This window comes from Bactrocera neohumeralis, chromosome 4 (genome assembly GCF_024586455.1).
Source record: "Bactrocera neohumeralis isolate Rockhampton chromosome 4, APGP_CSIRO_Bneo_wtdbg2-racon-allhic-juicebox.fasta_v2, whole genome shotgun sequence".
Classification (NCBI taxonomy): domain Eukaryota; kingdom Metazoa; phylum Arthropoda; class Insecta; order Diptera; family Tephritidae; genus Bactrocera; species Bactrocera neohumeralis.
Genome location: NC_065921.1, coordinates 31,854,541 through 31,872,895, shown reverse-complemented (window position 1 = coordinate 31,872,895; position 18,355 = coordinate 31,854,541). Strand labels below are relative to the sequence as shown.

At 35.2% G+C, this 18,355-nt stretch overlaps 1 protein-coding gene across 6 annotated transcripts; it reads left to right on the top strand.

Annotated features, from left to right (window-relative positions):
- The first annotated feature begins 7,265 nt into the window (after window positions 1–7,265).
- LOC126756563 (beta-galactoside alpha-2,6-sialyltransferase 1) lies at window positions 7,266–18,110 on the top strand. 6 transcript variants are annotated; one of them, XM_050469727.1, is made up of 7 exons: window positions 7,266–7,401; window positions 13,755–14,132; window positions 14,435–14,959; window positions 15,177–15,274; window positions 15,802–16,081; window positions 16,147–16,244; window positions 17,659–18,110. In XM_050469727.1, exons 2-7 carry the CDS (start codon window positions 13,832–13,834, stop codon window positions 17,821–17,823), a joined length of 1,467 nt encoding a protein of 488 aa, XP_050325684.1. In that variant the 5' UTR covers window positions 7,266–7,401; window positions 13,755–13,831; the 3' UTR covers window positions 17,824–18,110. The 6 variants fall into 6 exon arrangements, with proteins under 6 accessions (XP_050325684.1, XP_050325682.1, XP_050325686.1 ...); XM_050469725.1 differs by lacking the exon at window positions 7,266–7,401 and adding an exon at window positions 7,408–7,545; XM_050469729.1 differs by lacking the exon at window positions 7,266–7,401 and adding an exon at window positions 7,712–7,812.
- The last annotated feature ends 245 nt before the right edge of the window (window positions 18,111–18,355 follow it).

The window sequence follows — 18,355 nt, the reverse complement described above, 5'->3', positions numbered from 1 at the left end:
ATAACAAAGTCTTTGAACTCATTTTCCACTCTGTGTAAACTACTTTCATTCACTACTAATGATGTCGCCACTATCTTCATAGACGACAATGTGGCAGTTTACTCAAGGGTGTACCTGTTCCTCATCAGAGCGTTGTCGTTTTGGTCCGATCGGACCAAAATTGGTAGTTTCATTTGCCTTTGGTAGTTTGGTTGATAGACATGAGGTTTTGGTACGTAATATTTTTTATCAGATATATTTAGAATGGAGTGAATCTTAAGATGTATTTGCTTAAGATTTCAGTCTTTTTTGCTTGTTTTTCATACTAGCTAAGAAATAGTCATGAATGAAAACTTGCTTAATGTGTGGAAATAAACTTCATGCATACAATTAAAAAAAATGGGCTCATGGGCACGTAATACTTCAGTTTTACTTAAAATAATTCTTAATATTAAACTTTTAACTGATGTTTTAGGTATACCATAACAACAAAGTACCTAAAAGTTCCGGAGTGAGCGTACACAAGATAACGACGTCAAGTAAATGAAAACTTATGACCGGTTTCACAGTCCATACTTAAGTTGTGCTTAAGATAAAACAGGAAAATGATGTTTTACAGTTCATACTTAAGATATGCTTAAGTACTGAAAATGGAATATTTAAGCAGTGCTTAAAGCAGCAGCTGATTTTTGTTTTGAATTGTTTTGAATTTTCAGTTATTTGTCAAAAGAATAATAATGAGAAATAATAAATTATTTTTTGTGAAAAAATGTGGAATCGGATTGGAATTTCCACCAGAAATTCGGGGTTCTTTTGTTGTTTTCATCCATTTCAGATAAAACTTTCCTCGCCTGTTATAATTTTAATATTTCAAACATATTTTCATGAATGACATTTGTAAAACATATGTTGCCCATAACGTTGCCATATATCATAATAAAATTTTATAGAAATTAAGCATTGACTGTGAAACGCAAACGACTACTCAGTCTGCAACAATGCTTAGCTAAGATTTTATTTGGGCACAACTTAAGTATGGACTGTGAAACCGGGCATTAAACTATTACGACATGACAAATAACAACTTTTTATTTTTATTGTTGTTGTAGCAGTTATCTAATGCTCACCTAGGTGGTAAGGTTCAAGTTGATTGTCAGCGAAGGCACCTAACGTCTGGCTCAGGAAACGTGCTGTTTCGAAGGTGTCGAACAATAGGAAGAGGAGTATTACAGATGATAGGGACTCAGTGGGCATGCAAAAAGTACATTAAATTCATGCGGCGATTCATTGCACAAGGGACAGAAGTATATTTGGTATGTCGGGGTCGTTTCGGGATAAGTAAGAGTTTAGCCAGCTACATTAATCAGATAGAAGTTGCGCAAGGGACATCTAGAATATCAGGACAGTATTCTGATTGCGGCTCTGTACTTTGATATTAAACGGCATACATACATATATGGCAGTAAAATGTAACGCTTAAAACCTTAGGTTGTTATTGGAATTTTGACATTATCGACTGTGATAATAAGATCCAATCTATACCCCTTCGTCTATTTCGTTAATATGGTCGTCATGTTTTCAGTGGAGGAGAGTGAGAGGTTCCTTGCCAATTGAAATCGCGAAAGATAGGTGAGATAGTTGTTTACTTGAATACATGTCATCGATTCCAGAATTTTCTCAGGTGGTTGGGGATCACCATTCAGATAGTTTTCACAACTTGACAATATTTTGTAGTGATGAATAATGCCCTCCGTTCAATAATCCTATTCGAATGTTTGAAAAACCGTTCGGTGCCGGATGGGATCGCCGAATACGTGGCTGAAAGGTTCGTCTATGATATTATCGAACCTCGAAATAGTTAGCCTGACCTTGAAGTGAAGAATGGAAAACCTACAACCGAACAAAATCATAGTACCATTTCGATTAAGTATTGAAGAGCCTTTATGATGCCAATATGAGAGTGGCCAGGTAAAAATCACATATCATCACAATCCTAAACTTTATCGTCACTAAAGAGGATACCAAAATTAGTCCAGATAAAGTCAAGACAATCAGAGGTTTCAAGCACCCACGCAATTTGTTTGAATTAAAATACTTCTTAGGTTTTCGTAAACCTCTTAAAGGATGAGGAATCAGATAATTCTTAAAGAGCCATCCGCACCCTCAAAACGGACTTTCATTTATTTTGGCGTAAAGAGTCGATATGAAATTAACTTCAGCGACTTAAAGGTACTTCTGACTTTGGTATCTCTACTTTGGCGCGCATGCAGGGTGGCCTGGTGAAGCTCTATTCTGTTATAAATTTCTAGCACTGAACAAATAGGATAATAGACATTGTTAATAAAGGCGAGTGGAAAAAATAGTAACTCTGAAACATAACAGAGTACATAAGAAGACTCAGGAGAATTGGAATCAGATTCTCCTTCACTACTTCTTCTTAACTGGCGTAGACACCGCTTACGCGATTATCGCCGAGTTAACAACAGTGCGCCAGTCGTTTCTTCTTTTCGCCACGTGGCGCCAATTGGATATTCCAAGCGTAGCCAGCTCGCTCTCCACCTGGTCCTTCCAACGGGTGGAGGTCTTCCTCTTCCTCTGCTTCCCCCGGCGGGTACTGCGTCGAATACTTTCAGAGCTGGAGTGTTTTCATCCATTCGGACAACATGACCTAGCCAACGTAGCCACTGTCTTTTAATTCGCTGAACTATGTCAATGTCGTCATATATCTCGTACAGCTCATCGTTCCATCGAATGCGATATTCGCCGTGGCCAACGCGCAAAGGACCATAAATCTTTCGCAGAACTTTTCTCTCGAAAACTCGCGACGTCGTCTCATTAGTTGTTATCATCGTCCAAACCTCTGCACCATATAGCTGGAGTTTGGTTTTTGTTCGTCGAGAGAGGACTTTCCTTCTCAATTGCCTACTGAGTCCGAAGTAGCACCTGTTGGCAAGGGTTATCCTGCGTTGGATTTCCAGGCTGACATTGTTGGTGGTGTTTACACTGGTTCCAAGATAGACGAAATTATCCACAACTTCGAAGTTATGACGGTCAACAGTGACGGAGATATTTCGTCTTGCCCTGGTTCACTGCCAGACCCATTTGCTTTGCTTCCTTGTCCAGTCTGGAGAATGCAGAACTAACGGTGCTGGTGGTGAGGAAAACAATGGTTTCAGTTGCAGCTGTACGTAAGTAGTTTGAAATGCTATCCCACAGTTCCCTTATACCGAGTTCTTAACGAATGCTCTCAGAGAGTAGGAGTGCAAGTCGAGTAGAAAATCGTTCTGCTGTCTGTTGTGATTGCAGCTTCTCGGCGTCGAACCTTCCTTGTGTTTGTTGACGTGCGTTTTTTGCTGCACACAGCCGGGTGCGTATCGAGTCGATGTTAGGACCTCGAAGCGCACGCACATCTAAAACACTGGAGACGTGTCTTCCGTCTATCACAACATGATCGATCTAGTTGGTGGTTTTTCGATTCGGAGACAGCCAGGTGCAAAAAAGAAAAATTCGAAAGAAAAACTTGAAGAGTGTAAGAAAGGAATTTCTAAAGTTTGAAAGTACTTCAAGAAGTCCGAAATAAAAAGGTTATCCATATATCAGCAGTGTGGTAAAGAATAAAAGCAAGCAACAGAAGCTATCTTCTGGAACATCTCAGTCAGTCAAGATCGATTCAAACAGTGGTTCTCGGAATTTCGTTAAAATTGTATACCTTAGACCCAATCATTTACCTTAGATAAATTTCAAAATTGTTATATAGATTCATAGAAAACACTGAAGTAAATGCTACACGATATTTCTTATGTCTCCTTGAACACGGATGGTTGGACTTCAGCGAAGAATGATGAATGAGATTAATAAATGGAACGTTTCGTCAGGGTAGATTGTAACGAAGAACTTGAATCGTATTTTTTACGATATTGCTAACCCGACGGAATAGTACTTTTTTCATGATAAACGGGTAATGTCTACTAAAGATGTCATAGCAAAGATGTTTTTAGAAACTGAGAAAGTTCAAATACCACTTCTTTTGTCTGAGATACAAAGCTTCAATAAGATCATCTGAAGCGACAGTTTTGTGATCAGATTTGATGTGTAGATATCAAAAATGTCATGTGCATATAAAACGAGGACACCATCCCGATCCAAAGACATGCGTGAGACATGAAAATTAAAAACTTTACTTTTATATAGTACAATAATGAGACAAAGGCAACATTAAGACCAACATGGATCAACTAAAAAATTCTACGATCGGACCATTTATACTTTCTAACTTGGATTACATTGACAAACGTAAATTAATGGACTACTCGTACGCGGACTACATCCCAATCCTGGACGATACTGCAATAAATTGAAGCGAAACCACTTAGAAAGAGGCATCTCTGGTTACATTTTTTTATGTTCCCTAAAAGTTTTAAAGGACAAATCTCCCAAGATACGAAATTACGAAAGCTAGATGTATGACATTGAGTGAAATTGGATAATTACCACACCCACCCCTATGCAAAGGCAATTTTCAAAACGCCTAAAAGTGCATTAACCGTTAGCTCTTTAACGAAAACGTCAGAAGGTACGGTATGCTTGCGGGTGTCTTGGTATAGAATTTGGATAATGGCTTATCTCAGCAGCTACTCAATCAATTTGACCCAACTTACAAATGTGCAATTCATTTGCTTGATATTCTTATGTCAAAGTTTTAAATGAGAGGAATATGACTAATATTATTCCTACTAACATATACAAAAATTCCATCATACGAGTATTATTTCAAGCAGCGATAAAGATATACATACATACATATGTATGTGTATGCAGAAAGAAAACTTTACGGAAATATGCATTTAGGGCGACGTAGTGATCTTAACCGATGTAGCCGACCCACTTTCGTTGATTGACAATCATGAAAAAGGTTAATGATTATCCAAGCTTCCATATACCACGTAATAGGATTTTCGTTGGGCCACGCTACGTTGTAACCAACACTAGTAAGCGAAGTGGAGAGTTTCAATTGGAGAGCTCTCATAAGAATCTGCTGAGTCAAGCAATAAGGACGTTAAGATGTATCGACTCCATCATACACGAAAGAACTAACGGATCGCTACAAATCAGGACTTGCTAAACCGATTGCTTTTGAGCTTAGATCCTTTCATCACCAGTCAAAGAAACTATCATGCAAAAGTAAATAAATTTTTGATTTAGTTGAATAATATTCAAAAAATTCCTTTTTTAGTTAATCAACTTTTTTAATTTAATATAATTGATTAAAATTTGTTACCATCGGGGGGTGACGGAGTGGGAAACGGGAGAGGGAGATTTTAAAAAGCTTTGGCAAAAGTTTCACTTTTATATAGCAGTGGAAGTTTTTTTGGCCGCTGATTCCATAGAAGACCGACCACTGTGGGACGGTTGGGGTTCTTATAATATTTGCTATGAAGATGGCGGGAAAAAGCTAAATAAGAGAAGGTATAAAAAATTAACAATGGGCGTGACCCCACCTTTAGGTAAAGTCTTATATCAGACCAATTTCAACTCTATATTATCATACACTGTGAAAATCGCACTTCAAATTCCATCTCAGTCTTTTACTACCAGTATACAAATAAAGCAACATTCAATCTTCTTCTTTAGTGGCGTAGAAACCGCTTAAGGAGTTATAGCCGAGTCGTTCTTCCTTTTCGCTGCTTGTCGCCAATTGGAGATTCCAAGCGAAGCCAGTTTCTGCGGGTCCTTCTCCATCTGGTTTTTCCAACGGAGTGGAGGGCTTGCTCTTCCTCAGTTTCCCCGGGCGACTTCATTTGTTTGTTATTGTGTTTCCATATTTTTTTTTCATTTATTTTAAAAGCATTGACAATCCTATTGTACTTAATCACGTAATTTTTCCAAGCAGTGAGCATAAACCTTTCTCTGACTGTAAGCCTATATGTTTTTCCATTTACAAATTTCTGGCAAAGAATTCCAACACATTAACTCTATTTGTAGTGTTAAGGAGACCGCAAGTCGTGCTTTTTTAGTATTTTTGGTCGGACGATATTGGAATAGCCCAGTTCCAAATGGGACTATGTAAATGCACGTAGCGAACGACTGGCGCGCTGTTGTTTCGTATAACGTAAGCGGTTCTGCCAATTAAGAAGAAAAAGAAGATATTGGAATAGCCAAGTTCCAAATGGGACTATGTAAATGCATTGTAGTAGTGTTTCGTAAACTGTTCTGCGTGATATATGTATCTGTAAGTTGATGTATTCAGCACCTTTTTTCGTAACTTAGAAAAATATCCGCACCTAACAAAGCAATGTGTCATAAAATACACCGAATACAAAAAACAGTTTATCCATTTCAGAATTGTATCGAAAAATTAAGAATATTTGCAATTGTAGAATAACGTGATTACAAAATTATTTTGGTTTACATAACAACCATTTTTGACAATTTAACTGTCAATAACTCATGTAAAATTAAGACCTCGAAGGATTGATGTGTTATGTATTAGGAATTTAAAGGATGCTATTATGAAAATATTATGCAACTTGATAGACTAATGGTCTGAATCATAATGAAAGAAATGTATACGGTAACTAGTTTGTGTTCTGTTTTGGTAGTAACAACATTTTTGCGTATACCACGAATTTGATGGTTGCAATTGTAAGAATTGTTGAGCAGCACACATGCGTGGATACGTAAACTGCGGCTACTACAGAACATAGACTTATTTACTCACTTGTTTATTTCGCATATATATATACATACATACATGCCTATGCATGTAAACGACGTGCAATTATGTACTTTAATATCCACAAAGCTTCTTACTTAGGGCTTAAAAGCAAAGTGCCATGTAAATGCAAACTTTCACTTTTCACATCTGAATGCTGCCAGCAGTATACTACTTTTGTGGAGTGATTTGTCGTGTTTCTTTTTAGCCGCCCCTTCTCTTTTCTCTACACGCAGTGTATGTGTATGCAATATTAATATGTCCAGCATCAAATTAGCTTGTACATACATATGTACATACACATACATATGTACATAGGTGGGTATGAGTACACTGTTGGTATTGAAGCTGAGCGAGCGCACTAAGATGTACTTTTCATACCCTTAATGTTAACGGCACGGAAGTTAATGTAGAAGCTTTTCACCTCAAATATACCTTAATGTAGTTTAGTTCACATATTTTCACATGCTTTCCTTTTACCACTTGCTGTTAATAACCACCCGACACCACCGATCAGAGCGCTGTAGTCGGGAAATTAACACGACGTCAAGCGAAAAACATGTTTGCTACAAACAGCGGCTCAGAAACAAGCCGATTGCCGTAGAGGACAGGTGTTTAGCGCGTTAACCGCATTTGCTTGTTGTTGGGTTAACAAACAATCGCGGCCCGATATGGCATAGCACGTGGCCTTATATAAAGAGAGAGAGCCGGTAGGAAAACATTTTCTTGCCACACTTACAAATAATTACTAAATAATTATAATTATTTGTGGCCGGTTATAGACGTTGTACAAATGTGCGGGTATTTAAATAACGCAGGTGTTGTTGTGTCCGTGCAAGTATACATTCGCGCATGTGTGTACACAATATAAACTTATAATAGAAGTTATAGTACATACAGTAATATACATATGTATGTTTGTAAATTGTGCCACGAGTTTGGGTTCGTTTGTAAACATAGCGCGCGGAAAGCGGCATTAAGGCTCATAAGCGACCGTTATAGGAATAAGTGAAATTGATTTGTGCAACAAAATGTTCGCACACGCAAGCAAATAAGCTCGTGTTCCGTGTTTCACAGTGACGATTTACCTCATAATAAATTAATTACCAACGAAGTAGGCAGTGAAGTTTATCAAAAATTGCTGAAAAAATCAATACATAAATTACATATGTACATATGTATGTATATTTCAACAAGTGTTTTAAGCAGAAAAGACTGCCCTTATGAAAAAACAAAGTCAGTTCTTGGTAGTTCATTTGAATAAATATAAAGCTTAATCTGCAGTAGAAAATACGCACAAAATACAGTTGTACAAATGTATCATATGTATGTATATACATATACTTATATATATATATGTATATAATATAAATATATGTATGAAAATAACCTAATTAGAGAAATTGTTTCACACATATGTATGCACATATCAATGCATGAATAATAAGGATGGCAGCAGTGTTTACATACATAACTACATATTTGTGAGGCGCGTGCAAACTTTACTACTATGTATAGTACATATGTATGTATAGTTGACCATGCTTAGAATCATTGCATTGGTGTGAAGGAGAGAAGAAAATACTACTGTGATCAAATTGAAAGGTCAATTTTGTCCATTTCATCGCCATCCAAGTAATCCCCTCCCACTGCTTATGGCAACGAATATTCCAGTCATCATAGCACTTGGAAAAGTTCTTCCATCGTGATGGCCAACAGAGTCTTTTTCGATTCAGCTTTTACTATATCCTCAATTGAATCAAAACGGTGTCCTCGGAGGGGTCATGTGAATTTGCTGAATAGCCAGAAGTTACACGAAGGTAAATCAGGCGAATGCAGTGGTTGCGGCACGATATTAGTTGAAAATGTGGCAAAATGATCACGAATAACCAATTAATTAAGTTTATTATCGCACTTCTTTGTTCAATATATGCGACCTGGTCTACGAAAAGGGGGCTTAGGTGTCAAAAAAAAGGAGAACAATTAATGAGATAACGAGAAACTGACGATTATTTTTAACAGCTTTTCCCCAGAAAACTAGTTTTCGCACGTTAGCCCCCTTTTCGTAGACCAGGTCACATACATTTAGAAATATTAAAAATCGGAGAATTCACTTTTAGAGCCTCACAAAACGACACGTATCTCAAATACTAATGAATATTTTGCCGGGAAATTAGCATAGATCATTAACAGTACTACCAACTTACAGAAAAAAAATTGCCGATTGAAAAAACACCCCAAGTATAAATTAAAAATTCACCTTTTAATTTGATCACAGTAGTATAAGTATTGAAGTATATAAGCGTTGAAGAATATATCCGTATATACATATGTATATATATGAAGTATTAAAGAAAATAACCACGAGGGGATTTCACTCACGGGAGCTGCGTTAGGACAGTTGGTTTTGAAAGACATGAAAGATACAGGGCTGGATGGCAATAGGCACTGATTGTTGTATTGTTATGTTGGAAAATCGCGGAGCTGTAAAGGAAATAGAAACAGAAGCTACAAACGCTGAAATGATACCATGTTTTCCCTTAAATTGAATTGCTTTGATTGGAAAGATATCCGAAATATTCAGAGAAGTTACAACATTTTTCCCAGTTTCAAGACCGAAACATAACACTGTTTTAGCTCAACTCTTGGGTAGAAAAATTGTGCAGCTTTGTGAGACAAAGTGGGTACAAAGAAATGATGCCGTTCAACCATTCACAGTCACCCTTCCAGAAATCGTTCAAGCACTGACAAAAATAAGCAAATGGAAGAATAGAACGACTGCAGTAAAAGCGTCGAATTTAGTCACAGTGCTCTGCAACTTCAAATTTATGATTGGAATTTTTTGTCTCAGTGATGTTTTGTCATTGACGCAGCCACTTAGTGTGATTCTGCAGAACGAATCAATCGACCTTGCGAAAGCATTAAACGTCATAACAACATTGGTTGCAACACTGAACACGCGAAGAATGTGTGCTGATCATCAATTTAATGAAATTTTTTCAAATGCTACACAGATGGTTGAAAAATTCGATGTTGAAGTGGAAAACCCCGAAACATGTGGTCGTCAGAGTCATCGAAACAATCACCTATCTCAAAGCTGTGAAGACTTTTACAGGGTTTCTGCCTCCATTCCACTCATTGGCACGGTTTTCCGATGCAGTTTTTGAAAGTTTCAATTTGAGTCAGCTGTTACCAAAATTTAACCTAAATTTGAAAAAAAAGAATTTACCTGTACTCATTGAATGTCTAATTAGACGTTTTGGGAAAATCTTGCCCGGAAACAAAGAACTGCAAAAAATGAAGCTCAACGCAGAAGTAGCGCTTTTTCAACAACCATGGAAAATGAAAATGACTACGAGAACACAAGTGCTTTTTGCCTTAGAAAGCCTCAGCACTTGCGATAAGGATATATATCCGTCGATTCATATTATCCTTCACGTACTCTGCACTTTGCCAGCCACAAATGCTAGCGCTGAACGATCCTTTTCTTCTTTGCGCCGAATCAAGACTTGGCTCAGAACAACGATGCTCTAGAAAAGATTGAACGGCTTAGCACTCCTCAACATAAACTACGAAATTCCTGTGGAACCAGAATAAGTAATAGAAAGATTTAGTAAAATGAGCAAACACCGTATTCTTAAATCAATTACAAAATCTTAAAGTGATCTAAGTAGGTAAGTTAGTTTAATTTAAAATATAGAATACGGCTTTAAACCAAATAATATGTATGCTGTAACGAAATGAAGTAAGCAGGATAAACAAGATAATCAAAGTGAAGGCAATTGATTTAGAATTTCAACACTTCACATCCTTGTATACTGAGAAAGTTATCACTAAGGCAAGAGTACATACGGGCCGTAGAATTTATAAAATTGGAAGCGTTTTTCAGAATGTTTTATAATTTGAGACAATGTTAAGGGTTCGGCTGCACTCTACTTTAGTCCTTCCTAACCGCATTGATTTGTATGGATTTTACTTTTTCTTCAAAAATGTATAATTTCTTTTCAACTTTTTTACAATATGAAAATTTTCTCACTTCTAATTTACTTGTCCAACAGTGGTACAGTAGAGGCCCGCTAATCCGGATCAATTAAAACCGGCCCCTATCCGGAATATAGGAAATCCGGATTACCAAAGACATATCAGAACTATGTATTATGAAAAAATATTTATAAATTTCTGTTTGTTTATTATAACAAATAAATCACATGTTCCAAAAAAACAAAAAAAAACTTAAACCAATAAAGCATAAAAGCGAATGTAGTGAATAATAAACATGTGATCCGGATTAGAGAATACGGATAGAGAATGTCGGTCCGGATTACAAGGGACATAATATAAATTTTCAGTTTTTTAACCCTGTCCGGATTACAGTGGAATCCGGATTAGGCCATGTCCGGATTAGCGGGCCTCTACTGTATTAACGGATGCGTATGATATAATTATTAGAAGGTAGTAATCTCGACGTCCAACCGATCCAATAACGCACAATTATATTGTTCATTGATTGTTTACCATGTTGAAGATAGTCGATGAAATTAATGTTAAAAATACTGGCTGGAAATCTTACCGACCGACTACGGTATTTTCTGTTGCTTTGGATGATTTTTACCAGCCAACGACTACCCAGTGGACTGCCAAAGGGCTTGTCCCAAAAATCGTTCTTACCAGATACCAGAGTGTCCTTTTTTAATGATTGATATTACCGAGACAATTATTTGAGATGCCAATGATACCAGCTCACTCAATATCATTTTACGGTCACTCAATGACTTTCACATTTCTTGTGTTTTCTGGCGTAAACAAAGGTTAAAGATTTTTCAGCCCCGTAGTATAATACTTATACAGCCATTGAAAGCGAATTTCAACTGGTATGTCCATTAGTATACATTTATCAGCTTTCAGTTTATTTGCCGGATTTTCTGAAATTAAGATTTGCAGAACGTTACGGAAAGGTATATTAATGTACTCGGCCGTCTGTTAAATATAAAAATATTAATTCCTCCATGCTTGTTTATTGACAATATAATATGATACTTTAAACCCATAGTCTCTTAGGCAAAGTTGGTCAGAATGATCCTTTCAACATTTCCCGCAGACGCGTTTATAGGCATACACAAGTTATATTTTTTTATTTTTTGGATGTATTTTAACATACTATACATACTTATTTATGATAGATCATGTAAAACTGGTCGAAACGTTTAAAAATTGGATAACGAATTCTATATACCTCACAATTTACCTATTCAATTCTAAACGTATTAGATGTTCCATGAGAAGCTGGAAATTTTTTCAAATAAGTCATCTTTTTACACCATTTTACTAATTAATTCTTAGATATTGCACTAGAGAACTATTAAATTAAGTGAATGTGTTAAGTAGAGTTTTTCAGAATGTTTATTACACCACTATAATACTATGTATAACTAATTTATGTTTTACAAATCGAGAAGGTCTAGGGTTCGGCTACACTCCACTTTTTCCAAAACTAGACCCAAACACTATTTCTTAGATATTACTATTGATAAATATTTTATTTATACTTTTGTACTGAATATAATGATTAAGGTTCCATCAATTATTAAATCCTGTATTCGATATACATAGGACAATAAAAAATATAATATTTGTAACCATAAAATTATATTACAGGTGTGGGAATTTTATTGTATATGGCAACTAATTGGCGTATTTGTCGATCTACTACGTAGGTTGCTATATATATTTCTGGCCTAATAATGTAAATAGGCATATTTATTAACGAAAATGTTTTTTTTTTATTTTTTTTTTGTCAATTGCTCTTTTGTTTCGGGCTCATACGCATAGATCCATGATTCTTCCTCTGTGACGATCTTATAAACGTCTTTTGAAGCACCGCGATCGTATTTTTTCAGCATTTCTTTACACCAATCCACACGAGCCTTTTTTGAGCGATTGTCAAATTGTGCGGGATCCAACGAGAACAAACCTTTTTACGGCCAGGTGTTCATGCAATATCGAATGTATGCTGGTGGGAGAAATGCATAGGCATGCCTCTATCTGAAGGTATGTTACATGACGGTCTTGCATTATCAGTTCACGTACGGCATCGATGTTTTCTGGCACAACGGCTGTTTTTGGACGACCTTCACGGAATTCGTCTTTGAGCGAGCGTCGGCCACGATTGAATTCGTTGTACCAGTTTTTCACAGTGCTATAGGATGGTGCTTCATAGCCATACAAAGATTTTAGTTCATCGATGCACTCTTGTCGTGATAATCCACGTCGAAAGTTGTGAAAAATGATCGCACGAAAATGTTCACGAGTTAATTCCATTTTTTGGCCGAGATGAATTTTTTAATTCCCTGTAAATAAAAAAATTCACGATTAAATGACAAAACGTTCTGAGTGATGTTATGCTAAAAAATGTCAAACTTTCCAATGGAAATGTCAGATTGCACCTGGCAACACTTAGTGTTGCCCTAGGCCAGAATATATATAGCAGCCCTCGTATCCTTCGTTATTCTAAAATTATTTTGTATTACATATGGCTACTGACCTGTGCTTACTAAACGCAAATAACAACCCTGAGTTTACGCTTTTATAAAACACTGTTTAAAGTACCGCAGGATGTAAATCAATCATGGAAATCATAGTGTTGACCAAAATGGAATTTATTTGCATAACTGTCGTAAAATTTTTACATTCCAGCACATCAAAAACATCAGCTTATCTCGTAAATAATAATGGCGATTTTCAAAAATCTGAGAAATGATTAAATATTAGTTTTAAAAATGGTCATTTTGGTAACAATTTCTGTATGTAATTATTAAAATTAGTTTCATCACATTAATGCATCGTAGTTATACCTACATAAAACACCCAAACTTTAACTGGCTACGCAAGCGCCTATGATCGGTAGCCGTTAGCCACACAAAATGCAAATTTTGATTTATATAGAGTTACCTCGCAGTTCCTATAGTCGCCACAGTAGCATTTAGTAGCGTATATCTCGGAAAATAAAGAAAAACTTTCTAACGCAAACTTACCCTTCCTTACTTACTTTATCTAAATCGTACAGATTATTACTCGATAATTAACGGCGTGAAGTCCGGATACATCAAATTTACTACATACATCACAATATCACAGTTCGTCATGAACTTTGGTCAAATGGTTTTCAGAGTACCAGCTTTAATCATAACGTATTTTATAATATTTCAAATACAATTGATTCGCGCTCAGCCTAGCCAACTGAAACGATTGTCCATTTTACCGTTCACCGAAATATTTGCTAGTCTACCGGAAGGAACAAAGCAAATTTCACTAAAAGCTTTCAACCAAAATGCAAGCACAAAAGTCAAAGCACCAAAAAGCTTTCCGCATTGTACGAAAAGCCAGCATTTATCAAGTCCATGGAAAAGCTCCGAGCTGAATCGGAACTCTGGCACAGTGGTTGGTGAGTCGTATTATATTTTGAATTTATACATATGTATGTATGTGGAGTATGCCTACACATATAGTAGAGATATAAGTAATATTTTATATGGTGTCTCCATATTTGTAGAATATTTAACTACGTTTATAAGTTGACCAGCACTCATTTTATTTGCCTTCTAACTTTTTGGTATACTTTTTTATATTATTATAATATTGCTCATAAGCCATTTAATAATATTTCTTCTACAAAATATTTGTATGCATGTATGTACGTATGACTATAGTGCTTTCAATGAATTTGACAATTATTTATTGCATTAGCTCAACAGCGCAAACGTCGCAGTGTATTTCACATCCGTTGGAACCCTAATGAAAAATATGTGGTAGAGAGTCGTGAGAAACCAGCAATAAACTCTTCAAAACTTTCGCCACATCCACGCCTTAAGCTATCAAAAAATACTAAACTTACATTTAATCCGAAATTATTTATGTGCCATGATAAACATTTGGAGAAATGCCAGAATAAAACTGCGAACTTCCGTCAACACATAATTCACATTTTTGAAAGATCACTAATTGATCTAAAAAATGAGCCCAATTTCTACAACGTACACTACACACCTGTATTTGCAAGTAGTTTCGAAGAACAGTACTATCCATCAGCTTGCCTACTCATGGATGCTGGGGTTAAAATATTACGTCGAAGAGACCCTCCTTTTCACAACTTGGAAATCGGAAAGCTATTCCCTAAACAAAAATTATTTCGAAAAATAAATGATATTAAGACATGCGCAATTGTATCGAGTGCTGGATCGCTTTCCGGTGCAAAATTGGGAAGATTTATTGGTAAATAATAATACATAAAATTAGACCATATTATGTACACAAATATTTGATTCATGTCTTATAATCATCATTAAAGTACATATTACAAAATGAAAGTCCAATCTATTCATTCCTTAATAAAGCAATAAAGCGTAGTCCATACAGAACGCTTCTCCTAGACTTTTTCAAATTTCCTATGAAAATAACAGCTTCAATTTACACTCACATTACCTTTAAGATTCCCATGACATAGTGATGCGATTTAATGATGCCCCCACCATTGGATATGAAATAGACGTTGGTAGCAAAACTACAATTAGAGTATTAAACTCTCAGGTAAGACTAAAAAAAATTATACCAAAGAAAACAAGAAATAAAAGTATAGCAGGTTGAACTTCATTAGAAACGACAGATAAAATAACAAAAGTAAAAGAACATACATATAATTTACAGAAGATCGTAGGTCTGAATTTAAAAAGCTTAAAAATGGCTTATCACGACTTTAAGCAAAACTATGAGAAATTGTATTATGGCATAGTTGTAGATAATGAATTGATATACAACTTTTGTATTAACACCTTTCGATTGAAAAGGGTTTTAAGGGTGTACACAAGTTGTAAGTCCATTCATTACCGATAACTTCGCCCTACATCGTTTTCTTTAGGCCTCGTAGATTTGCAGTAAATCGATGAAAACCTTTTTCAACCTTTAATGGATTTCAACCTACTACATATAAATCTCTTTCATTTTTTACCATTTTTAAATAGTTCTGCTCTACTATAAATTATTTCTAATAAAATATGCAAACACACTTCAAAATATACTTAAATTAATTTTATTAATCTACTTTTTTTGTAATTTAGGTCGTTACTAAGCCTCAATTCAATTTTACACACGCATCTATATTTCAAAATGTTACAATTGCTGCCTGGGATCCGGGCAAGTATAACACCTCGTTAAGTGAATGGAGTAGAACTGCCGACTATGACTTATTTACCAACTACAAGTTATATCGACACAGCTATCCAAAGTCGAGAGCATTTCTTATTGACCCTCATTCGGTATGGCGTCTTTGGCAAAGTTTACAAACTTTTGTTGGAAGTCGCCCCATTCGTAGAAATCCACCAAGCTCAGGCTTCATAGGTAACACGTTCTAATGTGTGGTAATTTGATTAAAATGCATGTACATATATTTTGTTGAATTTCAGGACTCGCTTTGTTATTGCCTTATTGTCCACATATAGATTTTATCGAATATATACCTTCAACTCGTCTAAATGGTCGATGTCACTACTATAGTAAAGAGGTAAAAAAGCTCAATTACTTTTCCTATACATACATACAGTATAATATGTATAAAAGTACAACAACAACAATTTTAAAAATTTTTAGTTGATAATATTTAACGTTTAATATTATGGATGGGGTAGGTAGGTTTTTATTATCAATATTTGCCATTATATGGTATTTTAATTGAGTACTATACGGGGTTATATACAGTTAGAAGGCCGAAAAAGCGAATTTTTCAGAATCTTTTCTTAGAAAATTTTTAAATTTATTGTTCTAAAAATTTTTAAGACTTATTATTAGTAAAAATATTTATTTTGAAAGGAACTACAGCTGATCTCCGGGAGCTCCTCTCAAAAAAGACGTTTTGCGGTGACCACTATACCTTTGAACTGGATCCTCTGAAATTAAAAAACCAAACAGATTTCGTTAAAGTAATGTTAAATCTAGTAATAACTAGAAGGGATAAGCAAAATAAAAATGTTTGACAAAATGGCGGTTTGTCAAAAAAAAAATCGACTATCGACTAAAATTTCAGCCTTAAATTGTTTATAAAAAAAAAAACATTTATCGGTGAGAAAAAATTTTCGATCAGCTACCAAAAAAATATACTTAAGAATGAGGTAGGTAGGCTGATTAGTTTTGCAAGAGTATAAAAATTAATCCACAGATCACACATAAAAATCGGTTATTGGCGATAATTTTCGACGGACGGAAGGCTAAATTGACTCAACGCCATACAAATTTAAAATATAAACTTTGCAGCAAACTCGTTTTCAAACATCTGACAAACTTAATGATTCTCACACATAGTAAAAAAACATTTATCGGTGAGAAAAAATTTTCGATGGGCAAATTTCGCAAGGAAGCTTTTCTTTCAGAAAATAAGCGTGAAAAAATTCATAAAGACATGAGAGCTTCTTAGGGAATGAGCTCCTGTTACTCAAAACTTTTGCAGGAAAGAAAAACAGTTTACAGATTTGTAAAGGTACTACTACTAATCAAATGAGACATCTGATTATATAATTAATGCCCAAGCTGAAATATATCCGGGCCCAGGGGCGCCAGCATTCTTTATGCAACTGTAATAAGTACAAATTGTCTCGTTGTATTGAAATAAAATTTGAATTTTGAATATAACTTTGTTATATTTGATACCAGAAGCTTAAACATTTCTAGTGAATCATAATCAATGAAAAGCTCAATTTCGAATTTTTTCGCTTGCATCGCTTTTTAATTTAAGATTCCTTCTACTCCCCTGCAGTCTTAAGTAATTTACATTCCTTTGATTTTACATAGTACTATGTAGTATATGCTATAAGTCCTTATACTATATATTGGTGACCGGACTGTGATTAACACTTTTTACTCTCTTAAGTCTTAATACAATGAGTCGAATATTAATTTTCTGTTTTTAATGTTTATTCTTGAAGATGAATTCGGCTTGTACTTTCGGTGCATGGCATCCATTGGCTGCTGAAAAATTGATGGCTCTGGATATGAATTCAGCAGATGATATATCCGTTTACCAACATGGAATTTTACGCATTCGCCGACCAGATAAATTACTTTGCGGATTTAATTTTTTGGGATATTAAGAGAAGGGTCAATTTGACCAACAATAAATTGTCTTCAAAATTTTAACAGAATTAATACTGATTAAAATGTGTGTACTTTCAACAATTGAAACAGACCATCGGATATAGAACGGAGGCACTGAATGGATACAGCGTGAGTTTCTTTGGTTTTTCGGAAAAAGAAAATAACAGAAGCTAACACCAATCATAACTTCGTTTGAATATTCTTAAAATCATATTAGTACTCTAATTCAGCAACATTTATTCATTATATTTCATTATTATTAAATAAACTAAAGTTAAATGAAGTGACAAGTACTTTCAATGAGATAGACGTTAAGAGCAGAGTGCCAGGTGGTGAAAACGACAATGAAACTGGCAAACGTGTTAGAGTTCATTGTGCAGATAAATGACAGCTTTGTCATTTGGCGAATTGCTTCAAATAATAAACTTTTAGTAGACACTAAAGCAACAAAGAATTTCATATAAAGTACAAATAAGTTGAGAATTCGCATATACTTATGTATCGCAAAAAATATATAATATGTTTGTA